The 23,095-nt window shown below is 45.0% G+C and overlaps 12 protein-coding genes and 1 non-coding gene across 13 annotated transcripts; 4 read left to right on the top strand and 9 right to left on the bottom strand.

Annotated features, from left to right (window-relative positions):
- Positions 1 to 669: 669 nt before the first annotated feature.
- On the top strand, positions 670 to 1,560 carry FIG1 (LALA0S02e09208g1_1; the record flags this gene model as incomplete). The annotated part of the gene is made up of 1 exon (XM_022773974.1): positions 670 to 1,560. One exon carries the CDS (start codon positions 670 to 672, stop codon positions 1,558 to 1,560), a length of 891 nt encoding a protein of 296 aa, XP_022627446.1.
- Positions 1,561 to 1,794: 234 nt separating this feature from the next.
- Positions 1,795 to 3,804, top strand: FAT1 (LALA0S02e09186g1_1; the record flags this gene model as incomplete). The annotated part of the gene is made up of 1 exon (XM_022773973.1): positions 1,795 to 3,804. One exon carries the CDS (start codon positions 1,795 to 1,797, stop codon positions 3,802 to 3,804), a length of 2,010 nt encoding a protein of 669 aa, XP_022627445.1.
- Positions 3,805 to 3,931: 127 nt separating this feature from the next.
- Positions 3,932 to 5,137, bottom strand: LALA0_S02e09164g (LALA0S02e09164g1_1; the record flags this gene model as incomplete). The annotated part of the gene is made up of 1 exon (XM_022773972.1): positions 3,932 to 5,137. One exon carries the CDS (start codon positions 5,135 to 5,137, stop codon positions 3,932 to 3,934), a length of 1,206 nt encoding a protein of 401 aa, XP_022627444.1.
- A 552-nt stretch (positions 5,138 to 5,689) lies between these two features.
- QDR3 (LALA0S02e09142g1_1) lies at positions 5,690 to 7,654 on the bottom strand (the record flags this gene model as incomplete). The annotated part of the gene is made up of 1 exon (XM_022773971.1): positions 5,690 to 7,654. One exon carries the CDS (start codon positions 7,652 to 7,654, stop codon positions 5,690 to 5,692), a length of 1,965 nt encoding a protein of 654 aa, XP_022627443.1.
- Positions 7,655 to 8,366: 712 nt separating this feature from the next.
- Positions 8,367 to 10,115, bottom strand: LALA0_S02e09120g (LALA0S02e09120g1_1; the record flags this gene model as incomplete). Its single annotated transcript, XM_022773970.1, has 1 exon — positions 8,367 to 10,115. The coding sequence occupies one exon, from the start codon at positions 10,113 to 10,115 to the stop codon at positions 8,367 to 8,369; it is 1,749 nt and encodes a 582-aa protein (XP_022627442.1).
- Positions 10,116 to 10,635: 520 nt separating this feature from the next.
- GCV1 (LALA0S02e09098g1_1) lies at positions 10,636 to 11,826 on the bottom strand (the record flags this gene model as incomplete). Its single annotated transcript, XM_022773969.1, has 1 exon — positions 10,636 to 11,826. One exon carries the CDS (start codon positions 11,824 to 11,826, stop codon positions 10,636 to 10,638), a length of 1,191 nt encoding a protein of 396 aa, XP_022627441.1.
- A 451-nt stretch (positions 11,827 to 12,277) lies between these two features.
- Positions 12,278 to 13,933, bottom strand: TCM62 (LALA0S02e09076g1_1; the record flags this gene model as incomplete). Its single annotated transcript, XM_022773968.1, has 1 exon — positions 12,278 to 13,933. One exon carries the CDS (start codon positions 13,931 to 13,933, stop codon positions 12,278 to 12,280), a length of 1,656 nt encoding a protein of 551 aa, XP_022627440.1.
- Positions 13,934 to 14,347: 414 nt separating this feature from the next.
- On the bottom strand, positions 14,348 to 14,995 carry DAS2 (LALA0S02e09054g1_1; the record flags this gene model as incomplete). Its single annotated transcript, XM_022773967.1, has 1 exon — positions 14,348 to 14,995. One exon carries the CDS (start codon positions 14,993 to 14,995, stop codon positions 14,348 to 14,350), a length of 648 nt encoding a protein of 215 aa, XP_022627439.1.
- Positions 14,996 to 15,164: 169 nt separating this feature from the next.
- FAL1 (LALA0S02e09032g1_1) lies at positions 15,165 to 16,364 on the top strand (the record flags this gene model as incomplete). Its single annotated transcript, XM_022773965.1, has 1 exon — positions 15,165 to 16,364. One exon carries the CDS (start codon positions 15,165 to 15,167, stop codon positions 16,362 to 16,364), a length of 1,200 nt encoding a protein of 399 aa, XP_022627438.1.
- An 81-nt stretch (positions 16,365 to 16,445) lies between these two features.
- Positions 16,446 to 16,859, bottom strand: ATG31 (LALA0S02e09010g1_1; the record flags this gene model as incomplete). Its single annotated transcript, XM_022773964.1, has 1 exon — positions 16,446 to 16,859. One exon carries the CDS (start codon positions 16,857 to 16,859, stop codon positions 16,446 to 16,448), a length of 414 nt encoding a protein of 137 aa, XP_022627437.1.
- Positions 16,860 to 16,996: 137 nt separating this feature from the next.
- Positions 16,997 to 17,079, bottom strand: LALA0_S02e08988r. Its single transcript has one exon. It is a non-coding gene; the product is annotated as a tRNA-Val (tRNA).
- A 1,642-nt stretch (positions 17,080 to 18,721) lies between these two features.
- Positions 18,722 to 20,113, top strand: SES1 (LALA0S02e08966g1_1; the record flags this gene model as incomplete). The annotated part of the gene is made up of 1 exon (XM_022773963.1): positions 18,722 to 20,113. The coding sequence occupies one exon, from the start codon at positions 18,722 to 18,724 to the stop codon at positions 20,111 to 20,113; it is 1,392 nt and encodes a 463-aa protein (XP_022627436.1).
- A 249-nt stretch (positions 20,114 to 20,362) lies between these two features.
- On the bottom strand, positions 20,363 to 22,822 carry GIP1 (LALA0S02e08944g1_1; the record flags this gene model as incomplete). Its single annotated transcript, XM_022773962.1, has 1 exon — positions 20,363 to 22,822. One exon carries the CDS (start codon positions 22,820 to 22,822, stop codon positions 20,363 to 20,365), a length of 2,460 nt encoding a protein of 819 aa, XP_022627435.1.
- Positions 22,823 to 23,095: the final 273 nt, after the last annotated feature.

The following is a 23,095-nucleotide window of genomic DNA, read 5'->3' as shown; positions in this document are numbered from 1 at the left end:
ACCACGTAGTAGACGGGGACAACAATTTGGGACATTTCCGAGGTGAAATGTTCTCAAAGTTACTTGACAGTGTGAGACGTCACGGAAATAGACTTTCTTAGGTCTGTGAGCAGCTCTGTCGGTGGAACGTTATGTACACAATCATAAAACAAATGCACTGTGTAGCAAGTGAAAGAAGTTGATCTTTCCAGGAGGTTAAGAACACCGCTCTTGGTACCCGAACTAGCCCAAACTTTCTCCAACTTTATTTGTATCTCACACTGGCTTGGAACGAAGTTCCAGTTACACCAGCCTATCTGAATAATCCCCTACTGGGCTTGCTTCAAAGCCCAAAATTGTGTATCAAGTCAATGTTTCCAACCTTTAGCGTCCAGAACAGGTCTGGTGCACATATCGTACCTAACAGTTGTTTCAAGACAATCGGTAACGCTTCTGTATCGTCTGCCAATGACTTCGCCATCTATGAATCATCTTGAAACCTTGTTGTCGTATTGGAACCTTTGCAGACAACGTTTCAAGCTTGTATCAAACTTGAAACTAGCAGTCCAGAATATCCAACACTCATATTATTGTGACCCACCAGTATATAAATATCAGTAGCTCCTCACCAACAAGTACCCCGGCAGTATGGTCAGGTTAACTGGAAATATACCAAACATCATCAGAAAAATGCTTCCTCTCACAATTGCATGGTTTTTCGCCAAAAAAATGCCCAGATTTTTTGCAATGGTGTGCGATCTCATCGCTATCCTAATGCTTATCTTCTTGCTGGTAGGGAACAACAGCGCCTCCCAAGCATCGACGTATCTGACAAGTTTCCAGTTTTCGTCAAAATCGCCGCTGTACAACATCATTTCCACCTCGTTTGACGCTCAGAATACCACTACCGGTCTTCAAAAAATCCAGGTCTGTGCTGGTTACATGGGAATTTGCGTTGTTGACCTGCCTAAGGCTTACTCCAGCGAGTCCACCTTGTGCTATAACCGGAAATCCGTCTCCAACCAAACTCTGTATCAGGACCTGGGCGTGAAGGTTTTCAACATCCGCACTTCAGATACCAAGAATACGGCAAACTCCACTGATACTATGGAGCTCAACATCTTGCAACTTGCCCAGGACAATTCCGTCAAGGTTATTCATCCTTATGTTCTGATGGCAGTTATAGTACTTGCCTTGGTGATGTTTTGTGCCACATTGTGTGCAACAGTACCCAAACTGCCAGGTAAATCGTATATCAACTCCTTCTTGTTATTTCTGAGCCCACTTTTAACATTATTGTGGGGACTTGGTGCTATGTGGACCGATGTTGCAATCCGCGCCGCCAAAAACTACGTTCCTCACGCATCCATGGGCATTCTCAAAGTAAAAGTGGGAACAAAGGCAAGCACCATGGCCTGGGCCGCATTTTCCTTCTTCATTGTCAATTGTCTGATTCTTTGGGCCCTGTATTTCAGAGATAGAAGAGCTTTAGGAAAAGAGATCGACAAAATACGAGCTAGAAACGATTCTTTCGACCCAAAGTACCCGAGTGATCACTCTACGCTGAACAGCAAACATTGAGATCTCGAATGGGCTAGCTTCTGGCTTCTTTGACTGGGCAGATGTCTTTCTGGTTAAAAAATCGTACAAGGCGTCCCTATATATGGAAAATTCATGTTACAGAGAAACTTCTTGAGCTTTTACCGTCGTAAGAACTTAAAGCTACTTGAAAAGGGTGCCCTACCTTTGGCATATCAGCTCCAAACATCAATAGCAGCATTGTTATAAGGCATCAAAGTTTTCTAAGGCTTTGCAATGACAGCTCAGTTTGGTTTTGTGGTGCTCCGGACATTAAAACTCCTTGTTCGAACCATTATTCTTCCCATAGTATGGTTGATACGAGTGTTGACGGTCCCAATCGGCTCCTGGTTCAGAAATCTGGATAAACGGTACAGAATAGGCGACGACTGGTATATTGCAACATATTTTCTGACTGCAGTTCCCCGCTACATATGGAGCGTATACCGAGGTAAATTCCAATTCTGGTACACCTTCATGAATAACGTCGAAAGAAATGGCAATCTACCCTGTATTTCTTATCCAAGGCCGCTCCGTGAGAAAGGTGAATTCCAAATGGAATGCTATACCTATCGGGATACATACGAAATTGTCCTTCGGCTCTCATACCTTTTATACCACAAGTATGGCGTGAGAGAAAATCATACAGTCGCCTTGGACTACGCTAATAAGCCGATGTTCATCTTCATGTGGTTTGCGCTGTGGAATATTGGTGCAGTTCCGTCGTTTTTGAATTACAACTCGGTAGGTGCTCCTCTTCTACATTCCATAAAGATAGCAGATGTAAGAGCAGTCTTTGTGGACTTGCAAGTTGCTGATGGCATAAAAGAAACCGAGGATGCCATACGCAGTGAATTGCCACACGTCAAATTATACTATCTCTCTGATGAAGAAGTTTACACCACTATCATGGATGTAAACTCTCCTCAATTTTTGCAAGCTATGGAAAAGCGCTCTCCGTCATTTGGCACCGATTTCCAGCCCGCATGCTTGATTTACACGTCTGGCACTACAGGATTACCCAAGTCAGCTATTATGTCGTGGAGAAAAGCCGTCATTGGCTGCTCCTTATTCGGCTACATCATGAGAATCAAGAAAGACTCTGTCGTTTTCACAGCGATGCCACTGTATCATTCCACTGCAGCCCTTCTCGGGGTGTGTGCTGTGTTTTCGCAAGGCGGGTGCGTAGCCGTCTCGAATAAGTTTTCAGCGAGCTCCTTTTGGAAGCAAGCATACCTGACCAAGTCTACGCATATCCAATACGTTGGTGAGATCTGTCGTTACTTGCTGCACACGCCCATTTCAGAGTATGAATCAAAGCATTGTGTGAAGGTTGCCTACGGTAATGGCTTGAGAGCAGACATTTGGCAAGAATTTAGGAATAGATTCAATATCGAGGTTATCGGAGAATTCTATGCTTCAACAGAGGCGCCGTTCGCCACCACAACGTTCCAAAAAGGAGATTTTGGCGTTGGGGCGTGCAGAAGTTATGGAACCATTATTAACAAGATTCTTTCAGTTCAACAGACCATAGTTCGCGTCGATCCCGAAGATGAAAGCACGGTTTACAGAAATCATAAAGGCCTTTGCACGGTAGCACCAGTAGGTGAGCCTGGTGAAATGTTAATGAAAATATTCATGCCCAAGAAACCAGAGGCTACCTTTCAAGGCTATCTCGGAAACGAAAAGGCCACTAGATCAAAGGTGTTACGCGACGTTTTCAAAAAAGGTGATGCTTGGTATCGCTCCGGTGATCTTCTAAGATCCGACGAAAACGGGCTGTGGTATTTCGTAGATAGAATGGGTGACACTTTCAGATGGAAATCCGAAAACGTATCTGCTACGGAAGTTGAGGACCAGATCATGGCCTTTGCTAGCTTACAGGTCGCTGCAGTCGTCGTTGTTGGTGTAAAGGTACCCGACCACGAAGGCAGAGCTGGATTTGCAGTTCTACAACTAGCACCACAAGCTCGAAATTTGCGTGGTGACATGAAGTTCTTGAATGCAATGCTATCAAATCTAAAGAAAAGTCTTCCCAAGTACGCGCTACCCGTTTTTGTCAAGTTCGTCGACGAAATTGAGCATACCGATAATCATAAGATCAAGAAGAAAAGCTACAAAAACCAAGTTTTACCTCATGGTGCTGGCGGCGATGAGATATTGTATTGGCTCAGCAATTCAAACGAGTACAAACCGCTCACGAACGCCGACTGGATCGAAATCAACTCGGGTGCCGTCAAGTTATGACTCAAAAATAAGAAAAATCCCAATTGCAAGACCTGCTCGCAGTATCAGCGTGGTATATTATTGGTCACCATTAGCACGTTAGCGACTTTCCAAGCGCTTCTCTCTAGTCATACAGTTAGCATCTCTTTCAAGCATATTTCTTCCATATCAAAACTCCTATAGTTAAAGCAGTCAAACATGGAAGCGCCAGCATTTGTATCATTTCTAAGCGCTGAACTTTACAGGTTCCAGTAACGACTTGGCTAGTTTCCCCCGGACCGCGATCAAAATTCTTGTGTTCGTAGTAATAATCCAGAAGTTCGTCCTTCTCCCTCCAAACCTTCAGTAACCACTCTGAAAACTTACTTTCGTCATCTATGGGTATCTCATCGAGTTCGAAGGCTCTGAGGTGTATATCCACCAGCTCCGGTGCTTGGCCTTTCAAAAAGATGTTACCTAATTGGTAAATATCCTGACCGTATTCATTCTGCTTTACGCCGGAATAACCAATAGTGGCATCGTAAACCACTTCACAGCTGTTCCTGAGTTCCTGCAATGCAAACCTGAGTCCTGTGCTTCTAGGAATTACCAAGTTTCGGAAATTTTCGAGATTGGCCTTAGCTGCAAAAATCTCACTCTTGTTACGAGTATTCTGACTCAGATTTGTGCCCTCCGGAAAGATGATCAACGAGTAAGGCCAGCTTTTTTGGCTTCTGTCGACATAATGGGGATCTTGGTCAGTCCAAACCTCCAGACCCTCTTCAGTCTTGGCGGAAAAGTGTTTCCCAGCCAAATCGCCCACGCCCCTTGCGTTGTGATCCATATTGCTCAATCGATTAGCCAGGTTGATCTTGTCCTTGCTCCATTTACGGTTCATGAAGATGAACTTGTAGTTTTCCATTCCGTAACCCAGTATAGGAATGCGTGCAAGCGATTGCTTGAGCATTATGAACACATTTCCTGCAAGTCCACCGGTGTAGGTCAACCACCACAAAAAGACCCAATCGGTGTAGATCTGGTGGTTTGCAATCAAAAGTGATTTTCTTCTCAAGTTTGACAATAGGCCTCCGGTGTGTATGTCATTGGAAAACAGGTTTTTGGGCATAGTACGACCATCGGTCGTTATTCTCACGCTCGAAGGGGCCACAATTGTCAAGATTGTTACCAATAGTAAAATAAACTTCTTCTTCGTGTAGTCCAGATGTTTCTGTCGACGAATCGGATCACTAGAAAGTAGCAAGTTCGCCACCAACTGGTGTACCACGATGGCCAATGCCCCCTGAATAAATATCACAATGGATGCCAGAGTTATGACAATTTTGAGCGCTCTTTGGGCTACAACCCTCACCGTCATGGTCTTGGCGGTTTTGATCGGACTAGCAGCAAGATTCAAAGTAGATATCGATACTTTTTGATCTTTCAAGTAATAGTTAAGTAAAGTTCAATAGAGTTGAGTAATATGTAATGCTTATTTCAGTTTGATGAAATCTTGGCATTCGAGACAAAATTTCAGAGATTTTGGTTTTGAGGCGTCACAAAGTGTCTTTCGTGTTAAGACGAACTTTGCGGTTTCAATGAGACCCTTCAATGTGCGAGACGAGACCTTGAAATGGAAAAAACTCAAAAAAATGAGTTTTGTAGTTACAATTTGGGAAAATATGGTGATTTGGATCTCAAGAACAGCGATATAATGCTTTTTAGTTAATCCATAGTCATCTAATGATCGTAAGGATACATTTGATACCCTTTTGTGCTAGGTTCCCAGTCAGACTGGCGACCTAATTCCTGAACATGGTTCGATTTTTGCGCAAGTCAAAACTAGTTCTCATCAATCCGATGCTGCCAAAAATTGCCCTGAATGGTCCATACCACTAGTACTAGATTCTCTGATTAATTTTGCTCGAGTTTATTCCAGTTTGTCGTACAATTCTTGTAAATCGAAATTCTCCCGCCAGTAGTCACCTTTGATCTTCAGAATAACCAACACCGAACTTGCAGCAATCACAATGAAAGCCAGCATTGTGAAGGCCCATCCGACTCCCATGCCTTTGAGCATGGGCTCTGTGACAAAAACAGCCGTAGCTGCAAACATTTGTCGAATGAGATTGTTCAGAGCAACGCCGGTGGCTCCCTTTCCCGGCAAGGAATCCACAAGGTAAGAGACTGTAGCACCAATAGTCATCATGGATGCGAAGCCGAAAAGTGCAGTTCCCACTAACGGGGTGACCCAATGCTGTTTTTTGTCCAAACACCATCCAAAAATGAGAAGGGAGATCGGAAATGACACCGCAGCTGTCACTACATTCCATGAAATACGCGCTTCTGGGGCCAAAAAGCCGTGCTTCTGTTTGTAACGGTTTAGCAGATTGTCTACCCAACGACCACCATAAATAGATGCAATAATGTAAGTCACGGAGTTTGGAATGTACAGAAGACCCACGTACAAGGGCTTGAAATTGTAGGGAGGGCGTGAATAGCAGTACTCAATGGTCATGTTCACGAAGTACAAGATGGCAAACGAGATGGCTGAAAATGTGATCGCCAACATAACCGGCGGAAATCTAAGGAAATGTAGTGATTTCAGTGGCTTCACCAAGTACACATAAAGCGCACTCATCCAAGCACGTTTGCGAGACTGCGACCTTATCCCTTCAGACTCTTCCAAACCGGCCTTGTTGCGTTCTGTTTCCAATCTCTCCAACTCATCCTCAACGTTGGTTTTCCACTTTTTGAGCTCTCCTTCCCGTAAACGATGCTCCAGTCTCCGATCTCTTGTGTTAAGCTTCGTTATCTGAGGTGCCATGACATCCCCATGAGGACCATCTTCATGAGATGGATAATGGCCCACTTCGCTCGTTTGAGTAATTATTCGAGAAATCTCGTTTTCTTCCTCTTCCCTGTTTACTTCTGCGAGTCCCACTTCTGCCTCAGCATCAGAAATCGTGGTTTTCTCGTTGGCTTTCTCGGAATTGTCACTGGAAGCATTTTCGGGATCGATTTTGCGACCACGCCGTCTTTCTGCCAGAATCAACGCTATCGCGCTTTTACTATCTTGCAGTCTCAACGTTTCCGGAAGAAGTAACGTCAGCAAAAAGACCGTGGCACCAGCCAGAATCACCAAGAACCATTGAGTGGATCTCCAATTCCATCGACTTACGAGCAAAGATCCGATAATCGGAGCGATCAAAGGCGCGCTCAACGCGCCCAAATAGTAATATCCAAGATACTTGCCCCTTTCTTCGGGCTTGAAAAGATCTGCCACGGTTCCTGCGCCCACACTCTGCACACTGGCTGAAGAAGCACCACAAAGCATGCGGAATACAATGAACGCGCGTATATTGGGAGATAAAGCGGCCCCGATGCAAAATGCAAACAATAACGAGAAGCTCAAGACGTATACGGTTCGACGACCGCGAAGCTCTGATAGCGACGACCACCAAATGGGCAGGATACCCAAACTCAATAAATAAATTCCCACAGAGACGTTGACCATGATTGTGGTGGTCTTGAAATCGCTAGAAATACTATTGATTGCAGGATAAATGATACTTGTACCCATTGGACCCATCATAGTGGCAAATGCCACTAGCAAAACGATGAATCTTTTCAGTTTCAACGGATACTCGCGAGCATCTTTGTATTCCGGCACCAAAGCCAAATTGGCTAGAATCCCACGTCTTTCATTTCGGACCACCATCAAGTCCCTGGCTCGCAGACTTGAATGTTTAGATAGATTTTTGACATCGCCCCCAGACTCCTGATCGTTTTTTTGGCCATTTTCCAATAACTGAATCGACTGAATTGAAGGATATGTCTGCAGTGACGGTATATCGTCGTTTCCTCCGTTTTCAATTGTTGAAGCACGATTCATTTTCCATGGCTCGAGCAACTCAAAAAAAAAGGATCTGAATAGCCTCTAACGTGCTGTATAATAGCCTTAGAAGTTGCTTAAAATGTCTTTGTTGGCCTATTTTTTATGCGTTTTTGGGTCGATGAGATAGATAGTGGTTATCTGCCAGATGATAATAATGGCTTAAAAGAGTCATTTAATATCGGTCAACAATGGTGAACAGAAATCGAGAACAATACAGTTTATATAGAGCCCAGACCCTCTATATATACGTGGAAATTATTCAAATATCTGTGAGTTAATTCGACAACTGCATTCGGCTCCAGTGAGAGTGTGAAGACCGGTCTTTTTTGGCAGGTCTCTGATTAATGTGTCATGACAGTCACCGATGAAGAGTTTTGCCAAGAACTGGACTTGTGATCTGAGGAAGTGATATTGTTGAGGGAATTAGATAGAATGGTAGAGTTTATTGTGTGAAAGGTGCTGGTGATGGTATGCGTGGCTGGTATCGCAGGACTTCGTAGATCACTTTTCCCTCAGACGCAGATCACTTCTTCTCAAAATGACGTTTCTTGGTGATGTTGTGTGTATCCAGTAAATGGTCTCCTGAAGGATACATACAGAAGCTACGGCAGCCTTCGTTGTGTTGCTGCTCTTATCGAGTAATAGATTTCCGTATATGCTAAAAAATTAATATGGTCTATAGAAGCGACAACGGACAAACCCACCTATCTTAACACCAGAATCGATAAATTCTATAGTACAACGGCTTGGCAGCGATTTTGGCCCTGGCATCAATCGCGTCCTGTTTCAGCATATCCAGATCGGTGGTCCTAGCGCCAACGTCCAAATCGATTTCCTTCAACGGAGTCAGCAAACGTGCACTTCTGTTGAAAAACAAGCGGTGCACCACGTAGACAACTATCATGATGGGAATACTCATACAGTATTGGAAAAACTGCTCGGCACTGGATTTCTCGCCCAAGGGAAATGCTGAAACATAAATCTCGCCAGCGATTAGTAAGACATTTAGCACCGCACCCAAAATTCCACCGTAAATGCCCAGCATGGACTTGTGCGCAATCTCGTCCGAGGATCTGCCCTGTGCCCTCAACGCTAATCTGTAACGAACTTGAGAGGCGCAAATGCAGAACCATGTGAAAAACGATGAGATAGAGCACAACGCAAAAAGCCATGTGAACACTTCGTCTTGCTTGTCAGAAGCAACCAGGAACCCTAACAAACCAAAAACACCGCAAATAGCAATACCAACTAGCGGTCTTCCACTCTGATCAATGTAACCGCAGAACCTTGGGATCTGACCCGACGCGCCCAACGCTTGAATTACTCTCGAGGCAGCGTAAACACACGAGTTGCAAACTGATAGCACCGCTATCAGAATAACAGTGTTCATGAAATGCGACGCTTTGACGCCCATCGAGCCCTGCCCGCTCAAAGCAATTACAAAAGGGGAAGCGCTCAAATCCTCACTGCTGTTACCGCCGAGTAAACGAGGGTCGGTGTATTTAACCAAACAACCAATGACAACTACAGTGGTGATGTAAAAGATAGCAATTCTCCAAAACGTGCCCTTTGCTGCGCGCGAGACAGATTCGATTTTACGAGATTCTGAAGCCGTTAAAACGACCAGCTCAGCACCACCAAACGAAAAAGCTGCAGATACAAAAGTGTTGCAGAGACCTTTGAAAACCGGTTTGGCAAACGAACCCGGGTTATGCCAGTATTGAGCTCCAATGTAACCATCAGACTGTGGACCTCCGCCACAGACGAGCACGATACCAATGATAATGAAAATGACAATCGCAATGACTTTGAACAGAGACATCCAGAACTCTGCCTCTCCGTATCCACGGACGCCAAACAAGTTGAGGCCCATGATGAAGCAGTAAAAAATGGCTATCCAAACGGCCGGATTGACGCTTGTGTTCCAGTAGCGCAGCGTGATGGCACATCCGATCAATTCAGAGGGGAAAGATATGAGCCAAGCCAGTGCGTAGTTGGTAGAAACGGTGAACCCCAAGGAGGGCTCCATGAAACGGGACGTGTGAGCAGCAAAACTTCCGGACACAGGGTACTGGCACGCCATCTCTGACGCACTTTGCACCACGCAAAACATCATGGTTCCCACGATGAAAAACCCGATCAGCAACGATCCGGGGCCCGACGCCAGCGAATACCCCAGCCCGATGAAAAGCCCGGTACCCAGCGTTCCCCCGATCGAAATCATCGTCAAATGCCTCTGGTCCAAACTTTTGCGGTATGGCTGGTTAGCCAGCTCGTAGTTACGACGTTTCTGCTCGTCCCACAGCTCCAAGTTTACGTCCTCGTCGATAACTACTGGTTCCCGACGTTTGAACGACGACGTCCATTTTCTCAACCTGGATGTTCCATTTTCCTCCGTTCTGTCCTCTGAGACTTGCGAGAAATCCACGCTAGTGCTAAACTTCCCATCTTTATCCATCTTGTCTTCCTTTTGGTTGTGCAAAGTTACTACAAAATCTCACACCAACAAGCCTTTTTTGTAGCCCGATCGAATTTAACTATCTTCAGCTCAGCAAATCCAACCTTTGGTAAAAGGCTTTCAACGCTTAACGATGATAATCCTTACCCACTGTGCCACAGTTTATCCTTCTTGTGATGCTCGATGATGTCGGTGCCTTTTATATCCTCGAGACTCCTTCCTTACATCAAATTTTTTCAGCATGCAGTAATAATGTACCGACTTTGATCAGCGTGGTGTACGGTACGGTGAAAGCCACAACGCTTGTGAAAGTAAAGAGCCGTTCTGATAACGGGGCTGCTAGGCCGGCTGTATTATAGTTATCGGGGGAAAAAGTGCTGGGTGGCTGGTGTAAAGGTTTATTTTGACCAGCTTGTCGTTGTCGATGAACCAACTGGCTTATAGCTTGGTGCCTGAAAAAGAAACATAGGTGCATGTGAGAAACCATTCCATGCAGAACAAAGGCGGACCCTTGAATGAATCACTCGGGCCGGTAAAAGTGACTAGGCACCAGGGGCATGCGTGCGATTTTGACGGGGAACCTCTTGCCACGCACACTCACCTGCAGTTCGGTGCCAGTCTTGCGATAGGCTTTGTCCACATAAGCCTGTCCGATGTTGATTCCTCCCAAGGAGGGAGAAGCACTGCCGGACGAAACAACGCCCACAACCTTGTCGCCGTCAGCAGAGAAGAGTTCGGCACCCTGGCGTGCGGCAGGTCCACGTCCCGTGTATCTGAACCCAACACGAGCTTTGGTGGCCGATTTGTGGTTAATTTGATCCATAATGTGGCTGTAACCGTTGAATTTAGGACCCACACACGAGGTCCCATCTCTACGACTCTTCGACACCAGCCACGTGAGGGACGCCTCCACGGGTGTTATGGTCTCGTCCAGTTCGTGGCCATATAGACACATTCCGGCTTCCAGCCGCAAACTGTCTCTAGCGGCAAGCCCAATGGGCCGCACTGCCGGGTTGGACAATAGCTGAGTGGCCAGGTTTAGAGCATTGTCGTTGGCGACGGAGATTTCAAAGCCGTCCTCGCCGGTGTACCCAGAACGAGCCACATCCATTCCAAAGCCGCCAGATTCCACTGTGTACTGTCTACGCTGGCCGAAAAACAGATCCTTGAGTGAATCTGGACCCCCGGCCACAATCGCGCCCAGCACGTCTTTCGCCTGAGGACCCTGTAGCGCTAGAAGCGCTCTGTCGCGAACGGGCTCCCACTGACAGTCAAACCCTTCGATCTGTGACTTTAAAAAGGCCACATCTTGGTCAATGCACCCTGCGTTGGTGACAATCGAGAATTCGTTTTCGCCCACTTTCGTGATTAAAGTATCATCCACAACACCGCCCTTGGCGTTGAGTAAGACAGAAAGCGTGCCCTGACCGATGGGCAAGTTTTCAAAATCCGTTGGCGTAATTTTGTGTAAAAATTGTGTAGATTCTGTGCCTTTCAATGTACTCTGCAGCATGTGGGAAACATCGAAAAGTCCGGCGTGAGAACGAGTCCAATTGTGAGATTCGATATGAGTTTGTTGCGAGTATTTCACTGGCATGGCATAGCCAGCATATGGAACCATGCTACCACCAGCTTTGACATGTAGATCATACAGCGCTGTTTTCTTTAAAATGCCGGCAACAGAGCCGGAATTGAATCTTTTGAAAATCATCGTAAAAGCGAGCTTTGAAGGGATGAAAGAAGCTGTTCGGTAGTAAAACACGAACTTAACTATCTCCAATTGGTTGGGGTTCGAATTGGGCTTCTATGGGATCAAAGTTGGTGCAAGTTTCTCGGTATCTTCAACTAGCTCCATGCGCATCCTTTATAAGTTAGTACTTGGCACGTCAAACGGGCGTTTTTGGCTCATCGTCGGAAAGTGACTCCGCGAGTCCGAGTCATAAGAAGATAAGACAAAATGCCGAGGATTTTGACTCGGCACAGAGTTTGACTTTAAAAAAAAAAAGACAGAAGTGGTGGTCACGTGGTCATTCTCGCAGCACGTGGTTGTGATCTCGGCGGCTATTTACAGGTGTTTTGGGACGGACGTAGAGGTAGCCCGGTTTCCATTGCCGGATCATCTGAGTCTATACCTCTTCTTCAGTTGACGGATGCCTCAAAAACTAGTCCTTTCTGGGTTTGTCGAAATATCGGGTCACCAAAACGTCACAGCTCGCGATGAGCTTGAGAAAAGCGGATACACCACTTAACGCGCGATCTGCAACGTTCCAGGGCTCTAGAATACCTTTCTCCAATGCTGAACCTCTTTCTGGGAGATATGCGGTATCGAATTCGGGGTCTTGAATGGTCCGGGCGATTGATGTAGCGGCCTCGAACCTGTGAATGCCGTATTTGTTGCGCAATGCATTTTCTAGCGGGATGGTTAAAGTCTCAATTACCGCTTGGTGGCCTAAGAACAATGGATCCTGTTTTGTCACGTCTTCCAACTGGCTGATAGCCTTTGCCAAAGCAGTTCCATGAGAGGGAATCCAGCCCTGTGCCAGACCATGACATATAATATTGTTGATGATGTGATCCAGTTCGGACCTTCTGTGGTCAATTTCAAGCTCGCTGTGGCCACCAACATGCAAAGTGATCGTAGTGCGCAAGGCATCGTTTTGTATCTCGGTTCCTGGATTGTACAAAAATGCTTCACCCGTAGTGGCTTTAAGTGACTCCAGCGAGCCGAAAAACAGTGATGCAGATGCCGAACTAGGAACGTATTCGCTGAACTTGGGCGAATATACACTTCCCAATCCTTGCGGCAGCCTCAAAAACGACAGGAAATCGATGTTTTCCTGGAGACTGACCCCATTGTGGTCTCGAGGAGAGTATTTCAAGACGATGGCTTGCGAGTCTACCTTTTGCCTTGAATTCTTGTTATTATGAATCGTGATAGCGGCAAGGGCATCGCCCTTGCACTCGCCGTTGACCACCAAGACGATGGATTTGCCCTGTTTCGAGGCATAATGCAGTGCTGGGAGCACATTATTGGCGTCTCGAAGCTCTCCGTCATGAACCAGCACCAACATTGACGTATTCACCGTCACGAGCTTGTTTTGCGGTATGCGCAACGATCTCAAATAAGGGTCGTTCGAGTCTATAATACCTCCCGGATATTTCCATCCGTTTGAGATCTCTAGTTCGTCCTCAGTTCTTCTTCCGCGGGTAACTCGCACCACATCATTGGATACAAGCTTGTAATCGAGTGCCGCTAACACTCTTTGGATAACTGAGGCATCCCGTTTGTGGGAGCATAATCTTTCGACCAGCACATCGATTTCAGATCGTTTCTCCAACACAATACGACTTTTTTGCAAGAAAACTTGAACTTTGGCCAATGCACTTCTCAACCCTTCGTATGTGTCCCTGAGTGGAACTTGATTGTACCGCTCGACTAGGGCCCGTGTGAGTGTTATTCCCAACACTGTGACGTTGTCTTGATGGCAATCTGTGAACAATTGAAGACCAATTTTGCCCAATTTGGCAGTTGAGTTTCTCTGGATAGCCGGGTTTTCGGCCTCTTGTTGCTGCAAAGATATCGCAAACTCTTTTAAAACATACCCAATCCTAACTGGATCTGTCCCAGAGATCAATTGTGGCACTTTCTTGTATTTTCCAGCGTACAACAGCGATTTGTCGTAGGAAGACGATGTCATCACTTTTTCCAGTAATTTGATGTGGAAAAGCAGATCTTGTCGTGCTTTCAAATCCAGTCCATTGTATACTGGAGTGTGCAACGTTTTGACGCCTCTTACTCCCCTCAAAGTGGTCCACATCCGTGGTATTCTTTGGTCTACGTTATGCTTGAGCTCAAAGTTTAAATTCAAGTTTAAAACTTGTAAATCTACCCAGTATTATAATTCATGTAGATGTTCTATATTCTGACTGCAACAAACAAAAACCATCCATGAACATCCGAGTAGACGCCGCTTAGTCCCATAGCAGTGCTCTTCGTGAGATGCAAAACAAGTGTAGTTTGAATATATATGTTTTGATACAAACAAATACACAATAACGTTCCGAAACCTAGTTGACGAACGTTGCAAGGCTTTTTCCGGGTGTCAATGACATCGGAGAAGAAAGGGCCCCGAGCCTGTTTTTAAGAAAGATCCTGCGGCTCTACGGGGTAGTAGTCCTTGCAAACAGCTTGAAAAAAGGTGTAAATAGAGGTAGAAAAGGGATCTTTAACCCTAGCTCAATTCGTAGTACTGTTCTTTCTCGAGATCGAGAGACTCAGCCTGGAAATCGAGCTGTGGAAACAAACGGGCTGGTGTGTGCATCGCAACACCGCCACCCTTGCTCTCCTCCACGATTTTCACAATGCTATCGACCAGGATATCAGCTCCAACGGTCTCGCTGTGGCTGGGAATGATGAGATCTGCGTGAGCCCTGGTGGGCTCTATATATTTGTGCATTTCGGGGCGCAGACCGCTCAGATACTCCTGGATAAGCACAGCAAGCTTTTCGGCACCCTGCAGTTGAAGTTGGCGTCTTTGAATAAGGTCTATCAATCGACTGTCGCCGTCGCTATCTAGAAACACCTTTAGATTGGCCAATTTGTTGATTCGGGAGTCAAAAAGTGCGTAACGGCCGCCAACCAACACTACTTCCCACTCCTGCAATACGTCCGCACCCTTTACGCGCTCCAAGATCTGCTCAAAATCGTAGTCCAGGTCTGAATACTTGCGTTCACCATCACTTTTGAACGTGCTGTCCAGATCTGCAATTACCACTGCTGTGTCGACAAAAGCTTCCAAAAGTGCCTTTTGAATATGCAAAACGGTCCTGTGAATTTCAGTAGTGTGGCCACCACCGACAGATACGATAATGCGGGGCATCAATGGGTGAAAGCCCTATTCTTTTCGATGGTTTGTTTATTCTGTTATCGAAATTTTTCTGCTAGGCGATGAGATGAGATGAGATGAGCAAGCACACTGAAAGTTCAAGAAGTTCAGGAAGTTAAAGAAAGTTACTGCACGAGCCGAAGCTTTGACATCAGGTTGCGAAATGTCTTTCAGTAGAGAATCTGACTCTAAACTTAAATTTAAAACCTCGTCGAAATTGAAGGTTTGTGCGAGTTTTGAAGCCATGAACTTGAAAGATGACTTACTTCGTGGAATATATTCATATGGATTCGAGGCACCATCTGCGATCCAGTCGCGAGCCATCACCCAAATCATTTCTGGCCGTGATGTGATTGCCCAGGCCCAATCAGGAACTGGTAAAACGGCAACTTTCACTATTGGAATGCTGCAAGTACTAGATTTTAAGTCTAAAGAGCTACAAAGTATGGTTCTGTCACCAACACGAGAACTGGCAAAACAGATTTCCCAAGTGGTGGGGAACCTCGGGGACTACATGAATATTTCAGCACATGCCGTCACTGGTGGAACGAAAACGATGCAGGGCGACAACAAGAAGCTGACGCAAGGCTGTCATGTGGTAAGTGGCACGCCGGGTCGTGTCCTTGATCTGATCAAAAGACGCATCTTGAACACTAGACACCTGAAATTACTGGTGTTAGACGAGGCAGATGAGTTGTTGAGCGAGACTTTAGGGTTCAAAAATCAAATATACGATATCTTCGCCAAACTGCCGAGATCTGTCCAAGTGGTGGTGGTAAGCGCCACAATGAGCAGAGACATTTTAGAGGTCACTAGGAAATTCATGAATGATCCGGTGAAAATTCTTGTAAAGCAGAACGAAATTTCATTAGAAGGTATTCAGCAATTTCACGTTAACGTGGATCGCGAAGAGTGGAAATTCGATACTTTATGCGACCTGTACGATTCACTCACCATTACCCAGTGTGTTATTTTCTGTAACACGAAAAAAGTCGTGGACTGGCTATCAACGAAGCTGGCACAGGCCAATTTTGCCGTTTCCGCGATGCACGGTGACATGAAGCAAGAAGACCGTGATCGTGTGATGAACGATTTCCGGTCGGGAAATTCGCGCGTTCTTATTTCTACAGACGTGTGGGCTCGTGGGATTGATGTACAACAGGTGTCTTTGGTTATCAATTACGATTTACCAGAGCTTTTAGAAAACTATATTCACCGTATTGGCCGTAGTGGTAGGTTTGGTCGCAAAGGTGTGGCTATCAATTTCATAACCCGAGACGATGCCAAAAGGTTGCGTGAGATCGAAGCCCACTATAGTGTCAAGATTCGTGCCATGCCAGCCAATTTACAGGATCTCACGTAGCCGGGAGCCATTGAACATCATCACCAAACACCATTTTTGTTGCCGGAAAGCCAGCACATTCCGCACCTTCTTTTGCCGTCGTCACAGTGTATTGAAAAGACTATGTAGCTGGTCGTTTCTAGTCTTATAAATCCGTATTAGCTCCTCCAATGGCAATTCCTCATCCTCCAGGGACTCGAATCTTGACAAGACACGCATATGCAACTCATGTGGATCATCCTGAGTCGTATTCCAGCTTAGCTGTTTGAACCGGTCACTGATCAATTCTACGTGTGTGACTTCAAGTTCTGCGTTGGTTTCGACCACTACTACGTTTTCGATCCCGTCCTCTTCATGCTCGACGACCAATTCTTCGTCGTCTTCAAAAACGTACTTGACATTGGTTGGAAACATCATCGCCGTTGTTTCGTGATCAGGGTGTGGAATTCCACTTACGGGTGATACCAGTCCATGTTTGACGTTGCAGTCCAGTACGGTAACTATGAAGGGCTCCATGCGAAGATTATGGCTATATACAGTTAAAAAAGTAAGACGAACTATCAGTTTTCGATGTTTGTAAGATAAGTTCATGATTCAAAGTAGACATCGTCTTTATTTCCAAAAAAAATTGGTTATAGAACCCAAGTTGGAATTATTCCCGCCGAGGTTCGAACTCGGGATCTTCTCCGATTTTATGATTGTAAAGGAGACGTCGTAACCACTAGACCACGGGAATTCAACTTGAAATTAGAACTAGAATAACAAGTATATACGGAGTAGTTGCAAGCACTCTGTTTAGTACGATATGTAGCGGAAAGAACCATTTGAGCTCGGGTAGAGGCTGTGGGTTCAAGCGAAAGATATCTTTCTGGTATGCGAGTCGAAAAATACCGGGTACACTTGAATGCCTCAAGATATCATGACGTTGGTACTAGTCGTGCTACTGCATTCATGAGGTCTTTGTTAAGCTGATTTACTTCGCACGAGTTTTGATTTGACGAGAAACCTCGATAAATACCTTTCATCCATCAAACAGAGATTTTCGGATATCATTTTTTGTTATTCAAAGCGCATATACCATAATGCTAGCATGTTGCACTCTTGAAGCCTTACAATTGTCGTGTGAGACTATTCAACAACAAGCTTTCGAAAAAAACGCTCCCTGCCAGTAAGGCACCGATTGTAATGTTCGTAATCCATTTCGACGTATGTAGTGGATTTTTCGGAAGCTTTCTTTTAGCGTTGAAACAAGTAGCTCCGAAATTTTAGCATTCAAATTGATCCATCACCTCTTGTTAATCTCAGTATCTTCTTGCACAAGGAGAAAAGCGGGTTCCTGAAGACCAATGAAACCCATATACCGCCCGTTTGTGCCACAAAAGACGTTCATACACGTTGCTGGACTTCAACCAAATCTATTCAGTGTGCTCGAAGAAAGCTCGTCCCCATACCTCTGGAATTTTTGACTATTCTATGAGTTGTGTCGCTGTCATCAATATCACGTGGCTTGGACAGAGGGACAAACATGTTAACAAAGGTTTATATTTTGGCAGTGTAAAGCCCAAAGCAAAGCAAAAAAGAAGACGTTTTAGATTTGCCCGATGCTGCAAACGTATTCGGGTGGACATCCAGGTGTTTACTACTTCATTGCCCTTCAGATACACTTGAACTTGAAAACAAGCTTCATAGATCATGTGACATATGACAGATGACAAGCCTGGTTAAAGTGACAAGGTGCTAAACGCAGAGTAGTAAACGTAAAAGTGTCGTCCAACCGCCGAGTAAACCTCAGTCCGGAACCTATGTTCCTAATTGATTCGCCATTTCCGTCCGTCCTGTGCAATTGCTTTTGGACTCTTTGCTAGTAAACGCTACATATCGTTAGAAGTTTCGTAAACTCACTGCAAAACGTAACCCCCGCTATCCACTTAACTGAACATTCCCAATAATAAAGAGAACGCTTTCACTGGCCTGATGCAGCATACACTCACTTTCACCAAAAACCCAGGATTTCAAATTTTTAACTCACATTTAAACTTTAAGTCAAAGTCCTCCAAACAAAAGGAAAGTGCCCGGAAAAAATACACCAAAAATAATCACCTAAACAAATAACTGCCACAATCAACTATTTTGAATCATAGTTGAACAGGTTTCAAACTACATGTTCAAAATGTGTCACTTTCATTCAAATAGTTCATAAATTCGTCAGTGCCACCTCGTACATCGTGACTGGTTCTCAAATTTTCGAATCTATCCCAGTGAATATCCAAGAATATCGATATCTACACGATGATTCACAACCTCCAATCGCCTCACAACACTCCATTTTATAGCTCTTATAAGCTTTCAACAAGTTCAATTACTTACCTCAAGTTAAAATGTTGGATATAACGCAATTCATCGAGGAGAAAGGAGGAAATCCCGAACTTATCAGACAATCCCAAAAGGCAAGACATGCCAATGTGGAAATCGTGGATGTGATCATTGCGGATTACAAGGAATGGGTCAAGACTAGATTCCAATTGGACGAGCTCAACAAGGAGCAGAACAAAGTGCAAAAGGAGATCGGTTTGAAATTTAAGAAAAAGGAAGACCCTAAGGAACTCTTGGCCAAGAAAGATGAGATCGCAGCTGAAAAGAAGAAATTGAGCGAGCTGGAACAGCAACAAGACCTGGGCTTGAAGGAAAAAGTGTTTCAAGTGGGTAACATCGTACACCCCTCGGTGGTTGTGTCGAACAACGAGGACAACAACGAGTTGGTGCGTAGTTGGAAACCTCAAAGCCTCGCAGAAGTGGGTACCACTGCTTCTTGTTCCGGGAAACCAGCGAGTTTGTCGCACCACGAAGTGCTTCTCAGACTTGACGGGTATGACCCGGAACGTGGTGTGAAGATTTCGGGCCACAGAGGCTATTTCTTCAGAAACTACGGTGTGTTTTTGAACCAAGCCATGATCAACTACGGGTTGTCGTTTTTGGCCTCCAAAGGTTACACACCTTTGCAAGCTCCAGTCATGATGGACAAAGAAGTCATGAAGAGGACGGCTCAATTGTCACAGTTCGATGAAGAGCTTTACAAAGTGTTGGACGGTGACGACGAGAAATACTTGATTGCCACTTCCGAGCAGCCTATCTCTGCCTACCACTCGAACGAATGGTTCGAGAAGCCTCAGGAACAGTTACCTGTTCGTTACGCCGGTTACTCGTCATGTTTCAGAAGAGAAGCTGGAGCTCACGGTAAGGACGCCTGGGGTGTTTTCAGAGTTCATGCTTTTGAAAAAATCGAGCAGTTCGTTTTGACTGAACCTGAAAAATCGTGGGAAGAATTTGACAGAATGATCGCAATGTCCGAAGAGTTCTACCAGTCATTGAACTTGCCTTACCGTGTTGTAGGTATCGTTTCTGGTGAACTGAACAATGCGGCCGCCAAGAAATACGATTTGGAGGCCTGGTTCCCATACCAGCAGGAATACAAAGAGTTGGTGTCATGCTCTAACTGTACCGATTATCAATCTAGAAACTTGGAAATAAGATGTGGTATCAAGAAAATGGGTGACAGAGAGAAGAAATACGTCCACTGTCTAAATTCAACGTTGTGTGCCACACAAAGAGCTCTGTGCTGTGTCTTGGAAAATTACCAAACTGAAGACGGTCTAGTCGTTCCAGAAGTTTTGAGAAAGTACATCCCAGGTGAACCTGAGTTCCTTCCTTTCACGAAGGAACTACCAAAAAACTCGACTTCTAACAAGAAAAAGAACGCCGAAGGCAAGTAATTTACTGATACTTATACAGATCTTTTTAAATACAACTGCTTCAGAAGAGATCACATTTTACATCCCAGTTTTTATCTTTCGAATACTAGTTCGAGTTGCGCCATAAGTACAAAACAAAGCATTGCAACGGCAATAAATCCACTGGTCCTGATTCCAAACTAGAATCTTTAAGCTGCAATATGTATGTTTTGCATAATAGTGTCAGGTTAACATTATTTAAATGTCTTTCATGGTCTATGAGTGACATGACTAAAAACAGCTCTGTGATACGGTACTTTGTTTATGTAGGCGTTGCCATTGCGATTCGCGAGGACAGCTAAGCATTCTTGCAATAGGATCGCGTAGTTGGCGGCCAATGTTGTGCTCCGTCGCTTTTTTACTTTTCTTAAAATCAAGCAGAGCAGACTTCACGTCACCGTTTCGAACTGAGTTATAGATGTGATCATTGGCATAGTAGTTGGTGAGCTGCTGTTCACGAATTTTGCTCAAACGATGTTCTTCATTGCGACGGCGCGCTTCGTGACTTTTGAAAAATGTCAGGAAATCGGTGACTTCCACAGTGTCACAATCTTCAGCTCTCAAGGATTCCACGGCGGCACGCTCATTGATCTTTCGTTTCAAAATGGGCTTTCCTGTGTTTATGTTAAGCTTTCTAGCATCCTGTGCGCCGCTGTCAGAAAGAGATCGTGTCAGTTTCCCTTCCCTACTGAATATGCTAGTAGCTCTGAAGGATTGAGAGGTCTCGGGCCTTTCAAATTTGCTGGTTTTCCGAACATCGTACATCAATAGGTGTGCAAACTTGTCAAACTTCACACTGGAGACTGTGACTTCCTCGCGTGCTTTTAAAGATTCAGAGGAGTTCGATTTTGAAGATTGGGACTCGTAAAACCTAGTGTCACGAAAATCGTACGTGTCCTCAGATCTCTCCTTTGACAAATTGAACAGATCGCGTTCAGTCAATGTGCCCTTTCTTACACTTTCGAATAACCCCAATGCATCAATTTTTCGCAAACTTTGTCTGAACGTAGGGACACGCAACTTCTGCGTTTCAAACTCCTCGCATTTAGAAGGCCTGAAAGTTTGACGCTTCTTTTTCATAGAGCTCGAACGACTGCCATTTTTATTCCCGCTCTTACTATTGTGACCTTTGCGGGCGGTAAAATTCTCGCTAGAATGATTGTCTTCATTACCATTTTTTTTATCGCTGCAATCAACAAGCCCATGATTCTTAGTGTCAGAGTTTGGGGACGTTTGGTGGTGGACGGCGGACTTGAATTTTTCAACAACCCCATGAAACTTTCCTTCTGATGTAAAGTTATCAAAATCATTGGAATTCGCACGATTTAGCTTTGAAATAGGGATAAACGAAGGGGTCTTGATTGGTGGGAGATCCTTGTAACTTACTAGCTCCCGTAAATTTTCTACAGTAGCCGCCGGAGATGCTTCCCGACTTTGAAACCCCCCAAAAGATTCATCATGATTATTCTCATAATCGTGACAAGTCTTGATATAAGGATTTTTTATCATATGCGGATTGTTCTCTAGCATTGTAGATGGAGTTTCGCAAATTGACGTACCAAAAGGAGGTGCATCCGAATAAATGGAGGACGATTCGCGGAAAGATTCATTCGCTTCGTCTTCAGCGTCGCCAAAAGCCGCACAATCTCTGTCGAGACAAGGGCGCTTCATTATAGAACTCGATTGAGCCGGAGGATCAAAACTTCTCTTCAAACTTTCTTGTCTTTCACCGGGTTGCGCACTTTCATCAAGGCAATTTGGTGAACCCGGATCCACAACAGAGTCAGGTTCTATCGGCAAAGTGTCAAACACATTTGATATTTCACGTTCCACACGATTTGTGTCGTTACTGTCCGCTGGATTCATGAAGAGAAAGTTATCGATTCTGGTACCTCGTGGTTCGGGGATAGAGAAACCGTTACTAAGAGGACTCCCGCCACTCTGAGGAGGAGCGGTGGTAAGTCTCTCATTCGCGGCGATGTCAGCGGCCGATAAAATGAGCCTTTTGGATTCCCTACCCTCGGATTCAAGGCTTGATTCAACAAAGTGATTGTTTCTATCAGCTAGAATAATAGGTGACCTGTCCTCTGCCCGCAGGTCCATCTTCGAAGTGTGAGGGTCTGAATTTTCAATTTTGTGGTCGATGCGGTAAAATTTAGGAGAAGCTGAAGAAGCATCAGTTGCAAGCGAGCCGAATAATTCGGTACGTTCCCACTGCTGCTGATCAGAACAGCCACCATCAAATAATGCAGGATCATGATACTTCATGTCAAAAACCATGGAACGTGCTTTGTGACACTCAATCGGACGTCTCGGTCGAGCAGTTAAAAGACGACGCTTCGATGGTCTTCTCAGGTGTTCTCTCAAAAACGCTTTTAGGCGACGTCCATGGGGATACTCTTTAGTCGCACGCTCCGGTGTGCCGAGAAATTCCTCTGCTTCTGTGGCACTGAGCACAGGAACGTACGACAAAGGGTTCTCTGAATTCAAAAAGGCATCTTCTGCATCAATGAAAACAGTTTCTTCGTCATTTATCTCCACAGAGGGAGAGTGTTCCTTGAGACTGTGCAGCCAGGCTCTGAACTGCTTTCTTTTGGACGAAATTTGTTTTGTGTCGTCCTCGGTTTCCTCATACATATTTGAAGAGCCAGTGAGCAAAGTCCTATTAAAATCAGATTGTCTGTTGAACATTATAGTACGTTTGACTGAGAATTTGGAAGGACAACCGATTTGGTATTCAAAAGTCTTGAGGATTTTTGTGATGGACAGAAGCAAAAGACAAAGTGTTGCGAGATATTGTGCCCTAGGATTTTTTATTCTGTCACACCAAAGTGACAGCTCGAAGTCCGGAGGCTAGATTTTTGTGACGCTGTCGCTGGAAAAACGCCGCACAAAGATTGGGCACCAATGGGTAGTACCGGGAGCTCCTGTGGGGTACCTAGATGCATGATATGAATACCATCT

This window comes from Lachancea lanzarotensis, scaffold LALA0S02, assembly GCF_000938715.1.
Source record: "Lachancea lanzarotensis genome assembly LALA0, scaffold LALA0S02, whole genome shotgun sequence".
Taxonomy (NCBI): domain Eukaryota; kingdom Fungi; phylum Ascomycota; class Saccharomycetes; order Saccharomycetales; family Saccharomycetaceae; genus Lachancea; species Lachancea lanzarotensis.
The sequence above is the reverse complement of the archived record's forward strand: the minus strand, read 5'-3'. Positions and strand labels throughout refer to the sequence as shown.